General features: G+C 37.2%; 1 protein-coding gene across 3 annotated transcripts; it reads right to left on the bottom strand.

Annotated features, from left to right (window-relative positions):
* Positions 1 to 293: 293 nt before the first annotated feature.
* Positions 294 to 18,341, bottom strand: ms4a17a.8 (membrane-spanning 4-domains, subfamily A, member 17A.8). Of its 3 annotated transcripts, none has more exons than XM_088649582.1 (7): positions 17,821 to 17,962; positions 11,127 to 11,334; positions 10,903 to 10,998; positions 7,442 to 7,510; positions 6,635 to 6,766; positions 1,513 to 1,626; positions 294 to 891 (listed from the first exon to the last, which is right to left on the bottom strand). In XM_088649582.1, the coding sequence occupies exons 1-7, from the start codon at positions 17,871 to 17,873 to the stop codon at positions 742 to 744; spliced, it is 822 nt and encodes a 273-aa protein (XP_088505708.1). In that variant the 5' UTR covers positions 17,874 to 17,962; the 3' UTR covers positions 294 to 741. The 3 variants fall into 3 exon arrangements, with proteins under 3 accessions (XP_088505708.1, XP_088505707.1, NP_001119946.1); XM_088649581.1 differs by lacking the exon at positions 17,821 to 17,962 and adding an exon at positions 15,717 to 15,756; NM_001126474.1 differs by lacking the exon at positions 17,821 to 17,962 and adding an exon at positions 18,291 to 18,341 and having other exon boundaries at positions 528 to 891.
* Between the last annotated feature and the right edge of the window lie 860 nt (positions 18,342 to 19,201).

Genomic DNA, 19,201 nt, shown 5'->3' with positions numbered 1-19,201 from the left:
TACAAGACGAATACTGTTTGTGCTACTTGTTTATCATTTACACCAATGCATTGCACATGTCACTAGCTTTCGTTCAATACCAGACACCATACATATCAGACACATACAGATCATTTTAATCTGCTATTAGTGTTAAAACAACACATTGATTAACCTGGTTGGTTGGAATAAACACCGCATATGAGGAAAACTATGGCATTTCATTCAAAGACACATCTTAGTTCTAACATTTAAAGAGATTGTCTTTAATTCGTATGCATTGATTTCTCTTTGTCTCTACGAAATTGTACATCTGGCAGGATGTGGCCAAGGCGAGGACATGACCTGGAGTCATTTTTAAAGTTACTTATTCAGATTAAAACAACTAATTGGAGATTTATATATTTTTTTACCCTTTTGAGAAATAGTTCCTCTTTACTCATGAGTGCATTTTTAATGAGTTATTGTTTTACTTTTACTTGAGTAGATTTATAGACATGTAACTTCACTCTTACTTAAGTAAAACATCCATCCAGCTGGTGTCCACATTCCACCTCTGCAACATTTAAACAATACTTGTAACAGCAAAACACACAAATACAGATGTAAAATACACAGTGAAATCTATGTTGATGACTATAATAATCATTTTACACATAATCTGATGATGTGCATTATTCAGATCAGATACACAAGAAAACCAGAATCACCACAGCATTAAAGCAGTAGATCCACCGCTCTGCCCTGTTTGTTCATGTTGATTCACATGTATTTGCCTTCAGTGTACGCTGGGGGAGCTTCTGCAGGAGGATGTTGAAAGTACTCTTGAGGGATTCCTTGAGGACATTGAAGATACTGTTGGGGGATTTCTGCAGGAGGGTGTTGAATTAAAGGTTGCCTGTACTCTGGAATCTGCAGGATAAAGTGTACATGGTCAGCTTAAGTTATTGATCAGTGTTTAACAATTATTGCTCCATTACCCAGTTCCTCACACGTTTACAGCACACATTAAAGGTTTTGTGAATTTTTACTTCACAAATCATTAATTCACACATTGCTGTAATGTGGTTTGTGTGTGAATACTGAACAGAGATTGGAAGAATTAAACAAAACAAAAGAGAAACATGTCATTGGTTTCTGTCTGTTCTGCATGAAATCCAGATTTACAATGTTTTGCTAGCACACATTGTTAGTCTTGAAGGAAACAATTCTGTCATCATCACAGGCTGATTGGTCACCTAATCAGCTCCTACATCATTAACTATACGGTTGCTGTCGCCTCAACAGACAATTGTCTTCGTAATCTTTAATCAAAATGGTGAAATTATTAAATAAGTCATCATATTTAAATAAAAGTCTGCAGCAACTTCTGGTTCACATGGACTTTAAGGGTATGAACATTTAAGAGTGAAGAATTACAGACAGATATTGGGTTTGTTGGTTCTTGTGAAACCTCAGAACCTCAAGCCTTAAAAGTAGCTTTATCCTTTATGCCTTCATTTATCTGATGGGTTCAGCTGATGTATTTCTCACCTGAGGTTTACAGCAAGAGGTGACTTTACAGGCAAACGCTGATAAGTAGATGGAAATGCAGAACTCGAGGATGGAGAACAGCAGAAACACAGCTTTGATTCCTAAAACAATAGTCTGAGAGAACATTCAACATGAGCATACAGGATGACAACAACAACAAAGAGAAGTCAAGAATCTGTAGCCCTTTAGGTATACTGATGAAACTAAGTGATGTTCAAAGGTTCCATAGAATAATAATCTGGACATACCCAAGTAAACATTTTCAGTATGTTAATGGCATACCTTGAACCTCAAACACCCTTGTTTCCTCATTATCATGTAAGTCATGCGAGTGTAAACCAAAAACACTGACTCTTAAGGCTCCTACACACCGGGACGTTTTTCATTTGTGTTTACCATCAGCGTTTTACGAGACGTTTTTCAGTGTTCAAACCCAAGCGCTTTTCACTGGCATCAAGCAGACGAGTATGCTAAATCACTCTTTTGACGTTAGATGGCGCTGCACAACTATACGCTTCTGACACCTGGTTATGACACAGAAGAAGTGGAGGAGCGGAAGTTCACAGTCACATGTTTGTTGTTAAATTTACTGGTGACTCGAACAAGCATGGATGGTTCAAGCAGCAGCTCCAGCTCTAGCGATGAAGAAACTATTATTGTTCACCAGTGCAATAACCAGCTCCACGTTCATATCGCCTCTGAGCATTTTCTTCAATGTGCCCTCGCATTGATAGTTTTGAGCGCCTCCAAGTGCTGTTTACTGTAACTTCAGCAGCTCCGTGCACGTGAACAAAAGTGCCGATCTGATTGGTGGAGAAGGTTTTGATGCCACGCATCAAAACAAAAAAAAACGAGCATAAGGCGTTTTTTTTAAATGACGCTTTTGCGTCGGGCATTTTGCGCGTTGGTGTGCACAATCCCATTGACGCCCTTTATTTAGTTACGAGGCGTTAAACGTGAAAACATGAGCAAAACACGTCTCGATGTGCACGGGCCTTTAGGTCTCGTTTACACTAATGCGTTTTAGTTTGAAAGTGCATACATTTCACTACGGTTACGCCATCCATCCACACTACGCCGGAGTTTTCGTGCCCCGAAAGCAAAGTGTTTTGGAAACGCAGGAGAGGCCATTTTCATTCTAAATTGCTGCTGCTCTGTCTCAGTGTGGATAGAGGAAAATGGATACATCTGAAAACGGAGGCGGGGCTGCCGACATTCACCTCTCTGATTGGGGCTTTTCCTAAATATTAAGTACCCTAACACACACAGTTCAGTCCTGCATCCTCTCTGTGTAAGTTGAGACTTTGCAAGTTTGATATGGAAAACAAACTCCCGAGTGTCATTTATAAAGTCATTCACATCACCCTGGCTATACTGTTTCACTGTCTTAACAATAAACTGAAAACATGATGCGAGGAACTGCTATTTTCACTTTGATATTAGCCACTTAACAGACAGCAGAAATGTTGAGGCGTCGTGTAGCTGCTTAACATGAGAGTCATCTTCATGCATATTTATAATAAAACGGTGCCTTTAACATCACTGCCTCCTTTCCTTTTCATTGACAATACGAAACATAGCCTCTCTTTCACTGAATATCAGATTTAATAATCAATAATGGCCATTATAAAAGTATAACGTACAATAAGTTTATTCAATAGAGAAAAAAGGCAAGCCATCAGTCGATTGTGTAGAATCGGTGTCTGCGGTTACGTTAATTAAGATATTAACCTAACTTATACTTGCGCTCAGCCAAAACACGTTACCTGAGAACAAGTAATAGATTCAAAAGAGCAAAGTCGGGGAATATGTGGTTAGATATAGACAACAAGATGAATTAAATATCACGTTTAATAAATATAGTGAGATTAGATCCAACGAGAGATTCTTGATGAACAGTCTGACATGCACAGCTCTCATTTGGGTGTGTGCTCAAAGCACACTGCAGCGCATGCCAGAGTGTGTGTGTGTGTGTGTGGTCACGTTATGTGCGTTTACTTCGTTTTAATGTAGACAGAGAGTTGTTCAGAAACGCTAGGTAAAACACTAATGTGGACGTGGATCGTTTTTCATTCTAAAACGCTGTTTTAAAACTAAAACGCACTAGTGTAAACTGGACCATAGAATCTACTTGGATGCACGCCCCATTTCCACAACACTTCCTATAGAGATTACAACAATTATATATATATATATTGTATATATGCAATATTATACTATTTAATCAGTTAAATCAAACTTTTCCATTCATGGGCCAATTTCTTTTATGGAAAAGTTTTGCAGGTACCTATGCCTCATATATATATATATATATATATATATATATATATATATATATATATATATATATATATATATATATATATATATATTAGGGGGGTAATAGTTCGGAAAACGGTTCGGTTCGATACAATACAGTGGTGTCACGGTTCGGTACGTTTTCGATGCAGCAATAAAAGAAAATTGCCAGAGGATTTCTCTGGTTTTAATTTTTTAATGTATTAAACTAACATCATAAAAGTATGATCTTGTTGTTTTTTACTTTAAACAGTGATAGAGCTATACTTCCGGGGTTTCTGCTTAGCAGCAAATAAAACTAATGCTTCTTTATACTCAAAACCAAAAAGCTTCCTATAAAAAATAAATATAATATTGCAGCAGTTAAACAAATAAAAAGGAAATAACAATTTAGTTTTTATAAGGAACTCAGTTTCAATCTATTTTTAAGTTTTTTTTTTTTTTCAGAAAGATGAGCGTCCACCTTTTCTTCAGTCAGCACAGATCTGCTTGATTTGACTGTGTCACCTGCCATTTCAGTGGATCTGAAAGCAGGAATGATCTGACTGAAATGGGCTCATGATGGAATACTGTAACTGGGCTCTATTACATTTAACATTTTCTTGAAACCTGAAAATTCCACTACCGATTAAGGTCTCTCATATCCACAGTTTTAAATGTACTGATCCCCTCGGCCTTGTTTTGAACGAAAGTCATTAGAATTAACAACAAATCAGCCAGCAGAGTATCAATAACGCCAAGAAAAAGGTCTGTAGGAGGATTACATTAACTAGCCATTTTGCGAACTGTCTCGGGGTCCTGGGTTGCTGGGGCAACAGGGGCGGAGCCAGCACGAGCAGGCTGACAGTGACACAGAAGGCAGCAAGATTGTAATTGAGTGCATTTAATAAAGTGATATTCCGAGTTCAAAAGCGATGTTCTACTGTTTAACATGACAGCGGGAAGGCAGCATGTTGTCTGCCACGTCATTTAGGATGCCATGTTGAGCGTTGTTGCACTGAAAACATATTTTGTACTTAATCTCTTTTATCTTTTTAGATGTTAGTCTGAATCGAATCATTCCGTTTGCAATGCATACCGAACCGAAAGTCTCGTACCGAAAGGTTCAATACGAATACGCGTATCGTTACACTCTTAATATATATGTGTGTATATATATATATATATGTGTATATATATATATATATATATATATATATATATATATATATATATATATATATATATATATACATATACATATATATATATATATATATATATATATATATATATATATATATATATATATATATATATTAGGGATGCACGATATATCTGAGGCCACATCGTTATCGGCCGATAAATGCTATTTTTAAATTATCGTTATCCATCCGATGTCTAAATTAAGCCGAAATCTTTAAGCCGATAAATTACGTAATTGTTGCCGCGCACACGTGGTGAATGAACGAGGACCCGAAAAAAAGCGCTCCTTTTTTTTGTCTCTTCCTCTTCGCTTCACACACACACACACACACACCCACACCAAACTGACCTGCACACGTGACGCGCTAAATAAAAACTTTACAGAAGGTTTTTAATCTAATATAATTGTTTGTTATCATCAACGCGTTGCTTCCCATGTGTTGTTGATGTAAGATTGTATTCGGTTTGATCGGAATATTCATATTGATTCTAACGAGCGTGCGAGAGCTTTCACCGCACGTGCGCACACACACATAGATCTGACAGCCTTCACACACACATAGTCTTGACAGATCACCTTCACAGATCAACAGGGGAGAGCCTAGGTGCACCGGTCACTGAATCCAGCATACGGGCCACACGTGCTGTCTTTATATTCTGCTCTGTGTTTGTCATAAAGTCATCTGAAGTCAATGATCAGGTTTGTATCAAAATCCAAGGGCAAATCTGCGCCCTCACAGCGGTTTATCATAAACTTTTCATCGGTCATTTTCCCCGCGACTGACAGCAAGAACGAACACAGAAGCGTTGATGCTACATGTGTTCAAAAGAATCTAAAACGCCAAGTAGGATGAATTTATGTCGTATTTTTTTAAAAATAATACATTCTGTATCTAGCTTATCACTTGTACTGTGGCTCTGAACTGTCAAAACACCTCAAAAAAAAGGCTTTTTCGGACATGACATATTTGTACACATGTACATTACTGTAACCTGTTTAATTCAAGAACATTTGAGCTGGTTTCAGTCCTTAGCTCTTTCATTTTCATCTTATTTAAAATATATTTAACTTGCTTGTTAATTATATACCATTTTGTTATTTGACCTTCTTAATTTTATGCATCAGTCAATTTGCATGTTAATTCGCTATGGAGAAAATGAAATAATGTATTTTTTGCATTTGTGTGAAATCGGTCTATAATCACAATCACCTTGTAATTTTGAAATCATAGCTTTTTTGCTTTGAGTATAGACGATTCAGTTCAAAAGAGTGGAGTTTCAGCTTTTATGAAGTTTGCTGTATAAAAATATAACATTTTGAAATATTAATAATTATCGGCCTATACATATCGGCTATTGGCCTCCAAGTTTGAAGAATTATCGGTATCGGCCAAAAAATCCATATCGGTGCATCCCTAATATATATATATATATATATTTGTGGACAATTTAAACAATGTATCAGTGCATTCTATGGCACTTTAATTTCAATATTTTATATTTTAATCCTGTGTAAATGAACAGTAATACCTTGTGAAGATGAGTGCTGAGTCAAATGCACCAGTCACACAGTGATCTTACTGAAATTATAAAATAAATCAATACAAAAATGATATCAATATAAAAGTTGATGACTTACTACATCATTATAACAACGAAAGTCTATGCAGTGACTGTTGATGCGATCAAAAGCCAAACCCTGTGAAAGCACAATAATGGAAATGCCCGCAGCTATAGCACTGAAAATGTTCATCCCGAGGGAAGCTCTCACCTACAGTAGACACACAGAAATAGAAAGGTTTTGTATCATGTTGTGTTAACACACTGTGGTTAAGCAGATGATAGATTATATGGAAAGTGATCTAAATGAATTGATAAATGAATACAATACAGGATCTAAGCACCAGAGACTCGTGTATGAGTAAAGGCCGGCTCACACAGTGGGATTGTTTATAATCCTGAACGATTGTAGCATGTCAGACTGCACGAACATGGCGCTCATGTCACACTGTAAGATCTCAGCTGTCATAAAGTCAGACTGAACGACAATGAAGACGCGCCAAACACGAAAGAAAACACCCCCGGAGTTTGACATCATCCACCCGTGACACTTTCACTATCCCGCGTTCTGAAATGATTCCTCACAGATCTGATCACAATATGCACTAAGCGGCTGTGTGTGAACATGTTAAACCAACGATCAAAGATCACATATTTTAGCCTGGGATTTCAGGAATCTTTTAGGATTTTCCAAATTTGTCTCAGATGACAAAACCGTGGCTGAAATCTCACAGTGTGAGCAGGGCTTTAGTGATTACATGGAAAGTCTGTGTTCAATACTCTATTAGCACAGAAAAAATAAGATTTATGCACAAATCCTTACACACCAAATTTTACAAGCACCCAGTGTTTAGACGCTTGAAAAGATCAAGTGTTGTGTACATACCAAACATAAACCGGCTGGTGAATTAATTTGGTTTTCAGCAGCAATGAAGAGTGAGCCTGCAGTAATGTACTGAGAACAGAGAGAAGAGCAACACTTAAAGCTTATGTTGGAGACTATATATATATATATATATATATATATATATATATATATATATATATATATATATATATATATATATATATATATATATATATATATATACAGATATACATGGTACTCAACCAGAATGAGCATTTTACTGCCGCATGAATCACTGCCTCAACTATGGATGTCCCAACACAACATTTTAACTTCCGATACTATACCGATATTGCAGCCTTCCGTACGAACCGATACCGATATAAATCCGATATCAGCACAAATCTTGAATACTTTTACCTATTTTGTTGAGTGGAGTGTATGAACAGCAAGATCAAACTGAGAACAAAAGTCAGCAAAAGTAAGTATGGAAAACAACAACCAGTTTATTAACTATTGGTTGCATAAATGTAAAACTTTCACATAAGAATATATATAAAGGAATTAAAGAATTAATATGAAGATCCTGAAAAATATCTTAATTGAATAAACAAAAATGCATTTATTAAAGTGCAGACTACTACTTAAAGGTCACTTCAGTTATTTATTTTACCATCAGCAAATGGTAGAAACAGCTGAGAGCAGAAACATAAGAGAAAAAATACTGTAACTGACCAACTGCTGAAGGTTCAGTGTCCAAAGTCTCAATTTCACACACAGCTTCTTGATGAATTTTTGATCCAGTTTCGAGCTGAAACATATCTTTCACACTGGGCAGCAGATATAAGTTTTTGTTAAATTAATAAAAATGTGTTGTATGGTTACTACAAACATTTACGTGATCCGATCTATTTCATCTGTGGTTGTATCATAAGTAGATTATGGCTGTATCAATGCTTCCAAACATTATTAATTTAGTAATAATATATATTGCACATATTATCTAGTCGCAGGAGTTCAAATATTTTAATGGATGCGCAGCTCAATTCGGATCCAAACATACGGAGATGATCGGAACTCAACGCAGCTCTCGGACTCTCTCCATTGGGACTTCAGGTTTGTTGCTTGTCGTGTGCAGTGGAAAGGAGGCTTAACGGAGTTTAGAGGGTATAGGACTGCCTATATCGGAGATTTTTAACGCAGTCTGATATAGTTTTTTGGACTGATATCGGATGAATTTCCCATATCAATATCGGATCGGGACATCCCTAGCCTCAACCAGAGTCCAGACACTAGTCCTGTCTTGTCTTGTATGTTGTGCTCGGCTTGAGTTTTCTCAGCTCGATCACTCCTTTCCTGTCGTTGTCTGTGTTCGTCTTTTGTTTAAACGGCATCTTGGCTGGCTCAGGATGCACACTCTCGTCCTGGTGTGTGTCTTGTTCGCAGCATTGTGTTTTCAATCTCAGAGCTCTGTCTAGTTGGTTTCGGTTGATGCTGGGATCGGTAACATGCATGCGAGTGCATGATAAGTGTTTTAATTATTGTGTACTCTTTTCATGTATTCTGTCTTCGTCTTGGTGTTGTGTAGAGCATGTGGCTCCATGTTTACATGTTGGTCACGTGCTTTAGTGTTGTATTTCATGTGTGCACTTGGTTAATGAGTTCCTTCACTGGCTGTGTGTTCTAGTCCTGTTTTACATGAGCACATGGCTTGTGTTGTTTCTTTGTGTCATGTGATCTCCTGTCTATTGTCTAGTCCCACCCTCCTTGTATAACCCAACCTTGACCCCTCGGTCCTCTCTAATTATCGTCCAATTTCTAATCTACCTTTCATATCTAAATTACTGGAAAGTACTGTTGCTGCCAGTCCATTCTTTTCTAGTTGATAATAATCTCTCGGACCCTTTTTAATCTGGTTTTTGCCTACTCCATAATACTGAAACTGCACATGTAAAGGTAGTGAATGATCTACTGCTTTCCGGTGATTCTGGCTCCTCGATCTCAGCTCTGCTTTTGATACAGTCTCTTATAATTTACTTATCTCACGTCTCTCTGATCTGGGTATTTCTGGTACTGCTCTCTCTTGGTTCTCTTCATATCTCTCAGACAATCCTTCATCTCTGTTATGGATTTTCAGTTACCCACTGTCCCCCTGAAGCGAGGTGTTCCCCAGGGATCTGTTCCAGGCCCACTATTGTTCACAATATACCTAATCCCACTTTTTATTGGCACCTTACCAGCGATATTTCCACCAGTTTCTCCTGTGAGATCGCTGGCTCGCACATTAAAACATCTACTTCTGTAAAAAACGTAGGTGTAATCTTCGACTCCACGCTCTCCTTTCAGTCTCACATTAAATCTGCTATCGAATCTGCGTTGTTTCACTTACGTCGCATTTCCCAACTGCGTCCCTTCATCAGTAGCAAGGATCCTGAGACTGTCATCCATGCATTTGTCTCCTCACGCATCGCCTACTGTAATGCCCTGTTCACTGGTCAGCCTGCCGGCCTCATCTCCAGATTACAGTATATTCAAAACTCTGCGGCTAGAATACTCACTCATGCCAAACGTTCTGCTCATATAAACACAATCTTGTAAGACCTCCAATCCCTCCTTACATTTAAAATTCTCCTTCTTGCATTTAGATCCCTAAATAGCCTAGCTCCCTCCTATCTCTGCAACATGCTTGTCCCCTACACCCTAACTAGCTCTTTACGGTCTGCTGACTCTGGCCTTCTCGCTGTCCCTCGGTACCGCCTCTCTTTAATGGGGGGCAGATCATTTAGTGTTATTGCACCCAAACTCTGGAACTCTCCACCACGCTCACTCCGCTCTGCTAACAATATCTCTGAACTCAAATCCTGACTTAAGACTCACTTATTTTCTGAATGCCTCACTTCTGATCTGCCAAACTGACCACTTTATCTGATCCACATGCACTGTCTGATTGGTGAATCATAAATTAAATAATGCATGAGTAGTCCACACTAGCGAACAGTCCACGTTAATCCCATAAAGGTCATGCTTGGGCTTGCCAGTGCTAGGCCTTTGAGAGTTTGTAAAACGGCAAAACATTGGCCCAAACTAGGCCCACACCTGCCCTGGATGGGCAGGCCCGCTTTAACCTAACAGCTCGATCATCCTCCATAAAGAGTGATGATCAGTGACATTTACAGTTCACAAAAGGAACAAAAACATCATCAAATGTCACTTCAGGAGATCATCTGTAATCAGATGAAAGTCCAGGAACACTTTTGTGTGCCAAAATAATGTAAAAGCATCTTTGTTCACCAATGTCCTCCATATCAGATCAGGGAGTCTGTTTGTGTGTTCAGTGCTGCCTCTAGTGGCAATACGAGATACTTAATAAACATGTGCACAAAGCATTAACATGTTCTTTTAGTGTCTGTAAATGTGACAGTAAGATGTATTCTGGCTGATTACACACTGTATCTTGTGTTATCTAGGACAACATGTTAAACTGTATGATTGTTTCTTACTATCGGAGATGCCACGTAAGAAACACCACCGACGGCAAATACTATAGACACGATTCCAAACAGGAAAGTCCACGCACCGATCATTATCTGCACAGTCTGTGAGGAATAAGAGGGAACAGTGTTAGAAGTACAAGAGTATTTCATGAAGTAAAGCAGAGTAACATGCTGTGTGTTAATGTGTGCTATACTGACATCAAAAATAATTGTCTGGGTTTATTTCTCACCCCGAGGGCTTTTGGTTGGCCTTTCAGAAAGGCCTGAATTCCTTGATGAGGTGAAACTCCTGCTGCATGCTGTATGAAAACAGGCACAGAAGAACTGGTCGCAGTCACAACCGGTGCTGTTGGTGTTGGTGGTTGAGCCTGGATGACATAGGTTGAAGGATTCATGGCTCCGACAGTCGACATTTCAGTTTCAGAGTATAAAATCAACCTGTACAAAATCATAATAAAGCAAAAGAGGATACCATTAGAAATAAGATAGACTTTACACTTTTTTTTGAGGCTTTCTATATTTTATATATGTAAAAATCAAGGTTACATATAAAACTCAAGAGTTCATCCTGAACAATGACGTAAAAGTCACATGAATTCCTGCATACCCGTTCACACTGCGGTCGGATTGCAGAACATCAGATTTGTTTCAGATTTAATACAGGGTTCTTACACCTTTTCCAACTTCAACTTCCAGCACTTTTCAAGCACTTTCAATGAGCATATTTATGCTTTTCCAGCACCTAACAACCGTGGCAAATTACGTTTATATTTGCTGTATGTACTTTCCCACATTTAAATCAATAATTTGTGCTATTTTACAAAACACAACATGACATTTCAACTTAAACTGTTTATAAGAGCCATAAGTTCATTGTTTTATTTATGTTAAATTGATAATAATTTAAAAAGCAACTTGAAAATATTTTACTAAAAGTAATTTAATTTTTAATATAGAGTATATGCTGATGTCACTTCCGGTAAGGAAGATTTTGTGTCATAAAGATGGAAGCGAGACAGTTTTTTGACCGTGTATTATAGTTCAGTTAAGTTGTTATTAAACATGTTCGAAATGACATTACTGGACTGTCTTCTGTTACCCGCGTTCAAATCCTGCTAATTCAAAGAGAGAAACAAAACAAGAAGAGACAGATTGATGGCACATACACTGATGAATACTTGACATTTCAACATAATTTGTTAAATACTTGAGCATAGATTTATTGGGATAGTTCACGCAAAAATAGTAAAAATAATAAAAAGTTCAGTTATTGGATGAAGTATCTCTTTAAGTTTGGTCTCTTCCTACCTAAGGTTGATATCTTAAAAATGAGCTTACAGTCAGATTTTGTTTGAGTGTAGCACCAAACTTTCAAGACCAGACGTTCATGATATTTCATGTGCATTTCTATTTAAAATTCATGTAACAAATTGAATCCTTAAGAGTCTGAGAATATCCTGCTGCAAATTAAAGAACTGTTCCTATGTCAACCGTTTTGAAAATCAGTCAGCAAATATGGAAAGCATAGTTTGTAAGCTTTCATCAATTCATTTATTCATTTTCCTTTCAGCTTTGTTAATCAGGGGACGCCACAGCGGAATGAACCACCAACTTATCCAGCATATGTTTTACGCAGCGGATGCCCTTTTAGCTGGGAAACACCCAATACACTCTTGCATTCACACCGATACTCTACGTCTAATTTAGCTTATTCAATTCACCTATAGCGCATGTCTTTGGACTGTGAGTTGGAAACCGGAGCACCCGGAGAACATGCAAACCACACAGAAATGCCAACTGATTTCTTCTGCTTATCTTGAGCAGCCCTCACATGGCATGGCGTGAATAACATGATCAATAACTTAAATTGGCAAGGAAGTGTCCTTTAGCCACTTAAACTCTGCGGACCCGGTACCGTGACGTCATCGGCTTTCAGATTTAAAGGGCCAGACCCCCGTAAGTGGTGTCGTTTGTAAGTGGGCTTGTACAGCACCTCTCATCAGTTGGAGTACAATAACTTTTGCATAGATTATGGTAGAGACCTTTTTCTTTTTTCCTATGATTACAAACATGTGCAGGAACCACCAACATTATTTACAGCATCTAAATTAATTACAGAACCTAAAAGGTTCACTTTCAAATTTGAGTTTATAGAAAAAAAATAATAATACAAAAAGCGCCTTTTTTAGGTGTTTATTATAACACAGATGACATATACAGTTATTTTAAACACTTTCAATAGTGTTTTATGAAAATTCAAAGGGTTTTTGTTAAAATGATACCACATTTTTGCATTTACACCTCTGCATGTGCATTTGGGAAGCTTCTAAATTTGGGTAGGCAAAATCCAGGCGGAAATCCCCTAATACCAGCAGAGTTTAAGTGGTTAGATTGTTGAGTGTGGGAAAAAATCTGCAATGGAAAATAATGCAAAGATGAAACTGCACTGAACAAAATATGGTGCAAAAATAATAACCAGCTCATCCAGGAGTAGGCCAAACAGGGTAGGTAGGTAGACATATAAGTTAATATTTGCATACGTCCTCTTAATAATAGTAACGGTCTTTTCATGAACTGCAATATTAATTTAATCTTGGTGAAGACAAGCTCTTTTGCGACGATGTACACGCTGCAGTTGCATGACTGACAACATCACGATGATTAAATAAAGGATTAAACAGAACGTCTCGTGCTTAAAATGTGTGGCAAACATGGTTACCTGCAAACTCCTTAACTTACCTCAGGCTTTACAGCGAGTGGCTTTAGTCATTTTCACAGCAAACTTTAACCCACCGGAAGTCTTTTATCCACTCTTGGAAAAGTGTAAATGGTGAATTAACATTTGCCACATGATCACTGATCAGATGTGCTGCTATTTGTAACATTAGGGGTCTCTAAAACTAAATCTGTCAGTGTTATTTTCATTCTCTCTGATCCAGACCTTTTCGCTGCAGTATCTCTCTGTCATCTGAACTAGTTGACTGTTTATATTAACCAATCCATCTGTGGTGTTGCCTACTTTTGATGACACGAGTCGTCTTGCGCAGTTTGCAGTGCACGTTGCTGTTTTGTGTCGGATGGCAAAAAACTAAGCAGCTCAAGACTGAGGTCTAGTGATGTCTCTTGTCAACAATGTATGTGACTCTGACCTTTTTTACCTTATTTTCTTAATCCTTTAAGTACAACTATGGCTGTAAACTTGTACGGCGTGCGGCATCTGAAAGGGCAGGCTGCAAAATGCTTACGCAATGTTACGCATAGTGCGTAAATATTATCGAGCAATTATCGAACTGTCATTATCGTTTTATCGAAAAAAAAAAAATTATCGTGATAATTATCAATATCGAATTATCGCCCAGCTCTACGCCAACATATTTTAAGTACTTTTAAGCATGTAAGATATTGGGCTCTATTTTGACGGTCCATGCGCAAGCACAAAACGCAGGGCGCAAACGCTTTCAGGGCGTGTCAGAATGCATTTTTGCTAATTTAAGGACGGGAAAATCTGCCTTGCGCCGTGGCACATGGTCTAAAAGGGTTGAGTTTATTTTCTTAATGAGTTATAGGTGTGTTTTGAGAATAAACCAATTAGAGTCTCATCTCCCATTCCCTTTAAGAGTCAGCTGCGTCGCGCCAAGAGCGCATTCGCTATTTACAGGACGCAAAGTAAGTCTAAGTGGAAAAACTGAGCATTTCTGGAGCAAACAGTTAACAGAAAACTGTTAAACAGAGCATCTACTGCGTGAGAATGAGAGATAATGGATCTCTTTCACATTCGCTCTTGGATAGAGAAACCTTTACGCACAGACATCAATTAGCCTATAAATAATTAATTTAGTTTGTTAAGCACAAATATTCGTTTAAAAACTATTTCTAAATTCAGCTCTAATTTCCAGCAAACGATTAAATGAACAATAATAATGAAGTGTGCTCAAAAACCTGAGTTATATCCTAAAACACATGCTGCGCCCCATATGGTCTAAAACCTGACAGGTGGACAAATCTAAGCTTGTTTTTAATAAAACAAATATAAATATGGATATAATAAATAATACTGCTAATAATAATAACATTATACAAAAGCAAATTGTTATGAATGAACTGCCTCCCGAGATGAAGAAGACATAAAAGCAGTGGTTTTTCATATTTATGTAGGCTAGAAAATAATGTGTTTTGTAATATTTTAATCCTTTATATTTATATTCTATACTTATTCTTATTATATCCTATATATATCCTTAATATTTAAATTTTTTCATATGTAAAGATATTTGCGTATTGCTCTCTTGTGTGTATTAAGCAGTGTGTAAGCGAGGTGCAACTCTGCGCCGGAGTTTAGACCGGGTTAGTTTTGGTCTAATGAAAAATCTATTATAGTTTCTCAAAATAGCAACGCGCCAGCGGTCCGCCTCAGAACGCCTTCCTTCTTAGACCAGAACGCCTATGGGCGCACATATGAGCGCTAATGCATTTGCTATTTAAACAGCGTAGCGCAACGCCTCAAAACCACTCTTGCACAAAGCTGAAACTAGCAAAAGACTACTGCACCACGTCTTGCGCCACACTGCGCCGGGTGTATGATAGGGCCCCAAGTGTGTATTGAAGATGCTGCTAATGTGTAGTCTTGTGTTGCGCAATTTATGAGGTGTAATGGTCACATGTTATAGAAAAAAATCACAGCTGAAGTTTAAAATGATCTACATCACCTACATTTAAAAAGTCATTCAATTTCCACTTGTTACCAAAAAATTAAAAATAAACACATCCATTATTACGGCGATATAATAAGTACTTTTAAGCATGTAAGGTATTGTCTTAGCAGAAGCAGAATCCTGTTTCCAGCTGTGCTTTCACACTTCTGAAATAATGTTACACAAGCACAGTGTTTTCCAGAAAAAAAAAAAGAGGAAGCAGGAGGAGTTGTGCAATCCTGATGCATGGCAAAGCTGGCCGCCTCCAGGGGTTAATACAGCAAAACACAAGCTGATACATGCCAATATATGCAAATAGTGTAAATTTAGATTTTACATATAGTCATGAGAGAAATCATCAGGGCTCATTTGATTTCAGATATCTCTTGAATTTGCATTAATATAAATGATGTTGAACAGTTCAGGAATTTTTCACAGTATTTCCTGTAATATTTTTTTCTTCTGGAGAAAGTCTTATTTGTTTTATTTCGGCTTGTTGGACTTTTGTCTTCCCCTTAAGTCCTCCCCAGTTCAATGATCAGTCAGGAGTCAATAAATCTAAAATCATGTTTGTGTAAAGTAAGTGAATAAGGTGTAGATCAGGATCCTGGGCTTTGAAGAACTATCAGCTGAGCAGTATAGGACAAGAAAGAAATCAGCTATTAAAAATGAGTTATTCAAGCTATTATGATTAGAAATGTGTTGAAGAAATCTCTCCGTTACACAGAAATTCGGGAAAAAATTTAAATAATTGAAAGTTAACAGGAAGGCTAATAAGTCTGACTTTAACTGTATATAAACACAACTGTATATAAAAAAGTGTCACTTCATACTGAATATGAGACATATCACAGGTCAATCTTGTTTATTGATAAAGAATTATCATACAAAAAAAGAGCCAACTTACAAATTCCACAAAATACAGCCACATGTTCTCCCTCTGTACCTGTACCTAAAGTGATCGCCTGTGCCTCTCCTTTCCTCCTCTTCTGACCGCATAGTCATGACGTTGTCATTGTAGAGGTCCATCTATCAGCCCAATGAGGAAACTAACAGCGTGGCTGAAGGTTTAATGCATGTAAGCCTTTTCTAGCGCTTCTGAAAGGAATTTTTTTTATTTATTAGAATTTATTTATATTCGTTTTTTAGCTTCGAATTTAATCCGACTCCAATTACAAGTGATAATAAACTTTAACCTGTATTTCTATTTGTAAGAACGGATCACATTCATCATTTATGACTTGATTTAGAGTTTTGATTTATATCTGATTCCTTACTCTTCAGTTATACGTTCATTAGGGAACAAACGCCGCTCAGACTTTCACACCCTGGGATTTGCGTGTCTTCTCACAGACAGTATATCGACATCCTAAAGTTAGTCAGAGGATGTAGGGTTAGCTAATACTTAAATAGTCTGGTTGCAAACTGCTCACTCATCCCTAAAAGAATAGCAAATTTACCTAAGCCCAATGCATCTTGCTACTTTCAGCAACTAGTTCTCCATGCTGCCATGCCAAAACGGCTCTGTACAGTCAAATGTGCCTTAAAATGAAAAGTCTAATCAACTGGCACCATTAAGGTAGCACAGACTACACTTAATCTACAGGATATAAATGATTTCAGGAGAATTCAGAATGAATTAACATTTTATTTGTCAGGTAAAATTGTATTCTGCCAATTACATAATAAAACCATCAGAAAGCCAATTCAGAGATGAGACTGTAACAATACAACATCCATTACTCAAAGATAAATCAGAGTTAGAGATGCAGACCTGACCAGAGAAGTATGCTGCAGTACAAGTCTCAGAGATTCTGCAACAGGGGTCTTGGCCACAAGATCCCCCTGATATATGTGCATATTTACCTTAAATACTCAACTCAGAACAGCCATAAATTCAAGACAATAAAAGCGTCGCGAGACCCTCGCCTGGTGAATTTGAGGAGTTAACCATCTCTAAGGAGGGAGAGCATCTGGCAGAGATCTTATCAAAGTCAAAAACCAAATCAACATATATCAGGGAAATATTACAATGACATTAAGACCACTTTACCAATCACACAGATATTTAAAATGATACCAAACATGCCACCTCCCTGCGCGCGCATCCTGAATGTTTACAAACATGGTAATTGGTCTATAGAGCGCTTGGACCCGGAAGCCGATTCGCGTGACGTCACACTTAACAAGCGGATCAGAAAACTTCAGCATTTAAAGTGTCTCTCTAGTTTACCTGTGATCCGATCGAGCAAAAGCTGTCTTATTACCGTGTAAACAGGACAGCATCAGTCATGTTAAGTTCTTAAAATCCTAGCCTTTCACATAGTAATCTTCATAAAGCCTTGAAAAAGCCGCACAGTGCAGCACGCAGGCGCGCAATGAGGAAAACAGACTGACTGCATCTAAAAGGTGCTCATATTACTGCGCCATGATAAGAGATAATATAGATCGCGCCACAAAACACGTGAAAACAAAAGAAACGAGAGTCGTTTAAAAAAGGTAAGGAGTAGAAAGTACAGATATTTGTGTAAAAACGCAAGAAGTAAAAGTAAAAAATAAGTAGTGAAGTATTGATACCAGAAAATCTACTTAAGTACAGTAAGCAAGTATTTGTACTTCGTTACTTCCCATCTCTGTAACAAACAGCACAAGTATATCTCACCTACATTTAAAAAGCCCTTCGAGCTCTTATTATTGTCTTACCAGAAGCAGAGTCCCGTCTTCAGCAGTGCTTTGCGTCTTCGCTCTGTAGCTACTCTGATATACCGTTACACCAGCGCAGTGTTTCCATTGGAACTGTTTCCCAGAAAGCAGGAGGAAGCAGGAGCTTGTGAAATAATGCTGCTTAATTTCCACAACTGGCCACAGTCTCGTGGGTTAACAGCGAAACATGAGAAAGACATGGAAATCTGATATATGCAAATTACATAATTACACTGGATTTAGCATACAGTGCATACACTGTGCAATATTTATTCTTAATTTTATATTAAATTGATATTTAACAGATTCAGGAATTTCTCACAGTATTTTTCAGTATTTCCTATAATATTTTTTCTTCTGGAGAAAGTCTTTTTGTTTTATTTCAGCAAGAATAAAAGCATTTTTATTTTTTTTATTGTTTTTAAGGTCAATATATATATATATATATATATATGTGTGTGTGTATGTATATATATATATATGTGTATATATATATATATATATATATATATATATATATATGTGTGTGTGTATGTATATATATATATATATATATATATATATATATATATATATATATATATATATATATATATATATATATATATATATACACATATACATATAAATATAATACATATACATATAATATATACATATACATATAATACACGTAATAACGTTTGATTGGCTGATAGAGTTGTTGTCCCTGCGTTATCATAAATCATGTCGGTCTCAAGACAACTAGCACTTGGCAAAATCAGGGCGAGCGTGGGGGTAGGCGTTAATAAAATACAATAAACTCTAAATTAAATAGATAATATAAATAATTCTCGTTAACTTCATCATCTACACTGATTACGAGGACTGTTTATACACGTCAGTCTCATTCACTCATTTGTTGAGTCTTG

The sequence above is a fragment of the Danio rerio genome, chromosome 4 (assembly GCF_052040795.2).
Source record: "Danio rerio strain M-AB ecotype USA chromosome 4, GRCz13ab, whole genome shotgun sequence".
NCBI lineage: Eukaryota > Metazoa > Chordata > Actinopteri > Cypriniformes > Danionidae > Danio > Danio rerio.
Note: the sequence above shows the minus strand (reverse complement) of the source record. Positions and strands in the feature narration are given on the sequence as shown.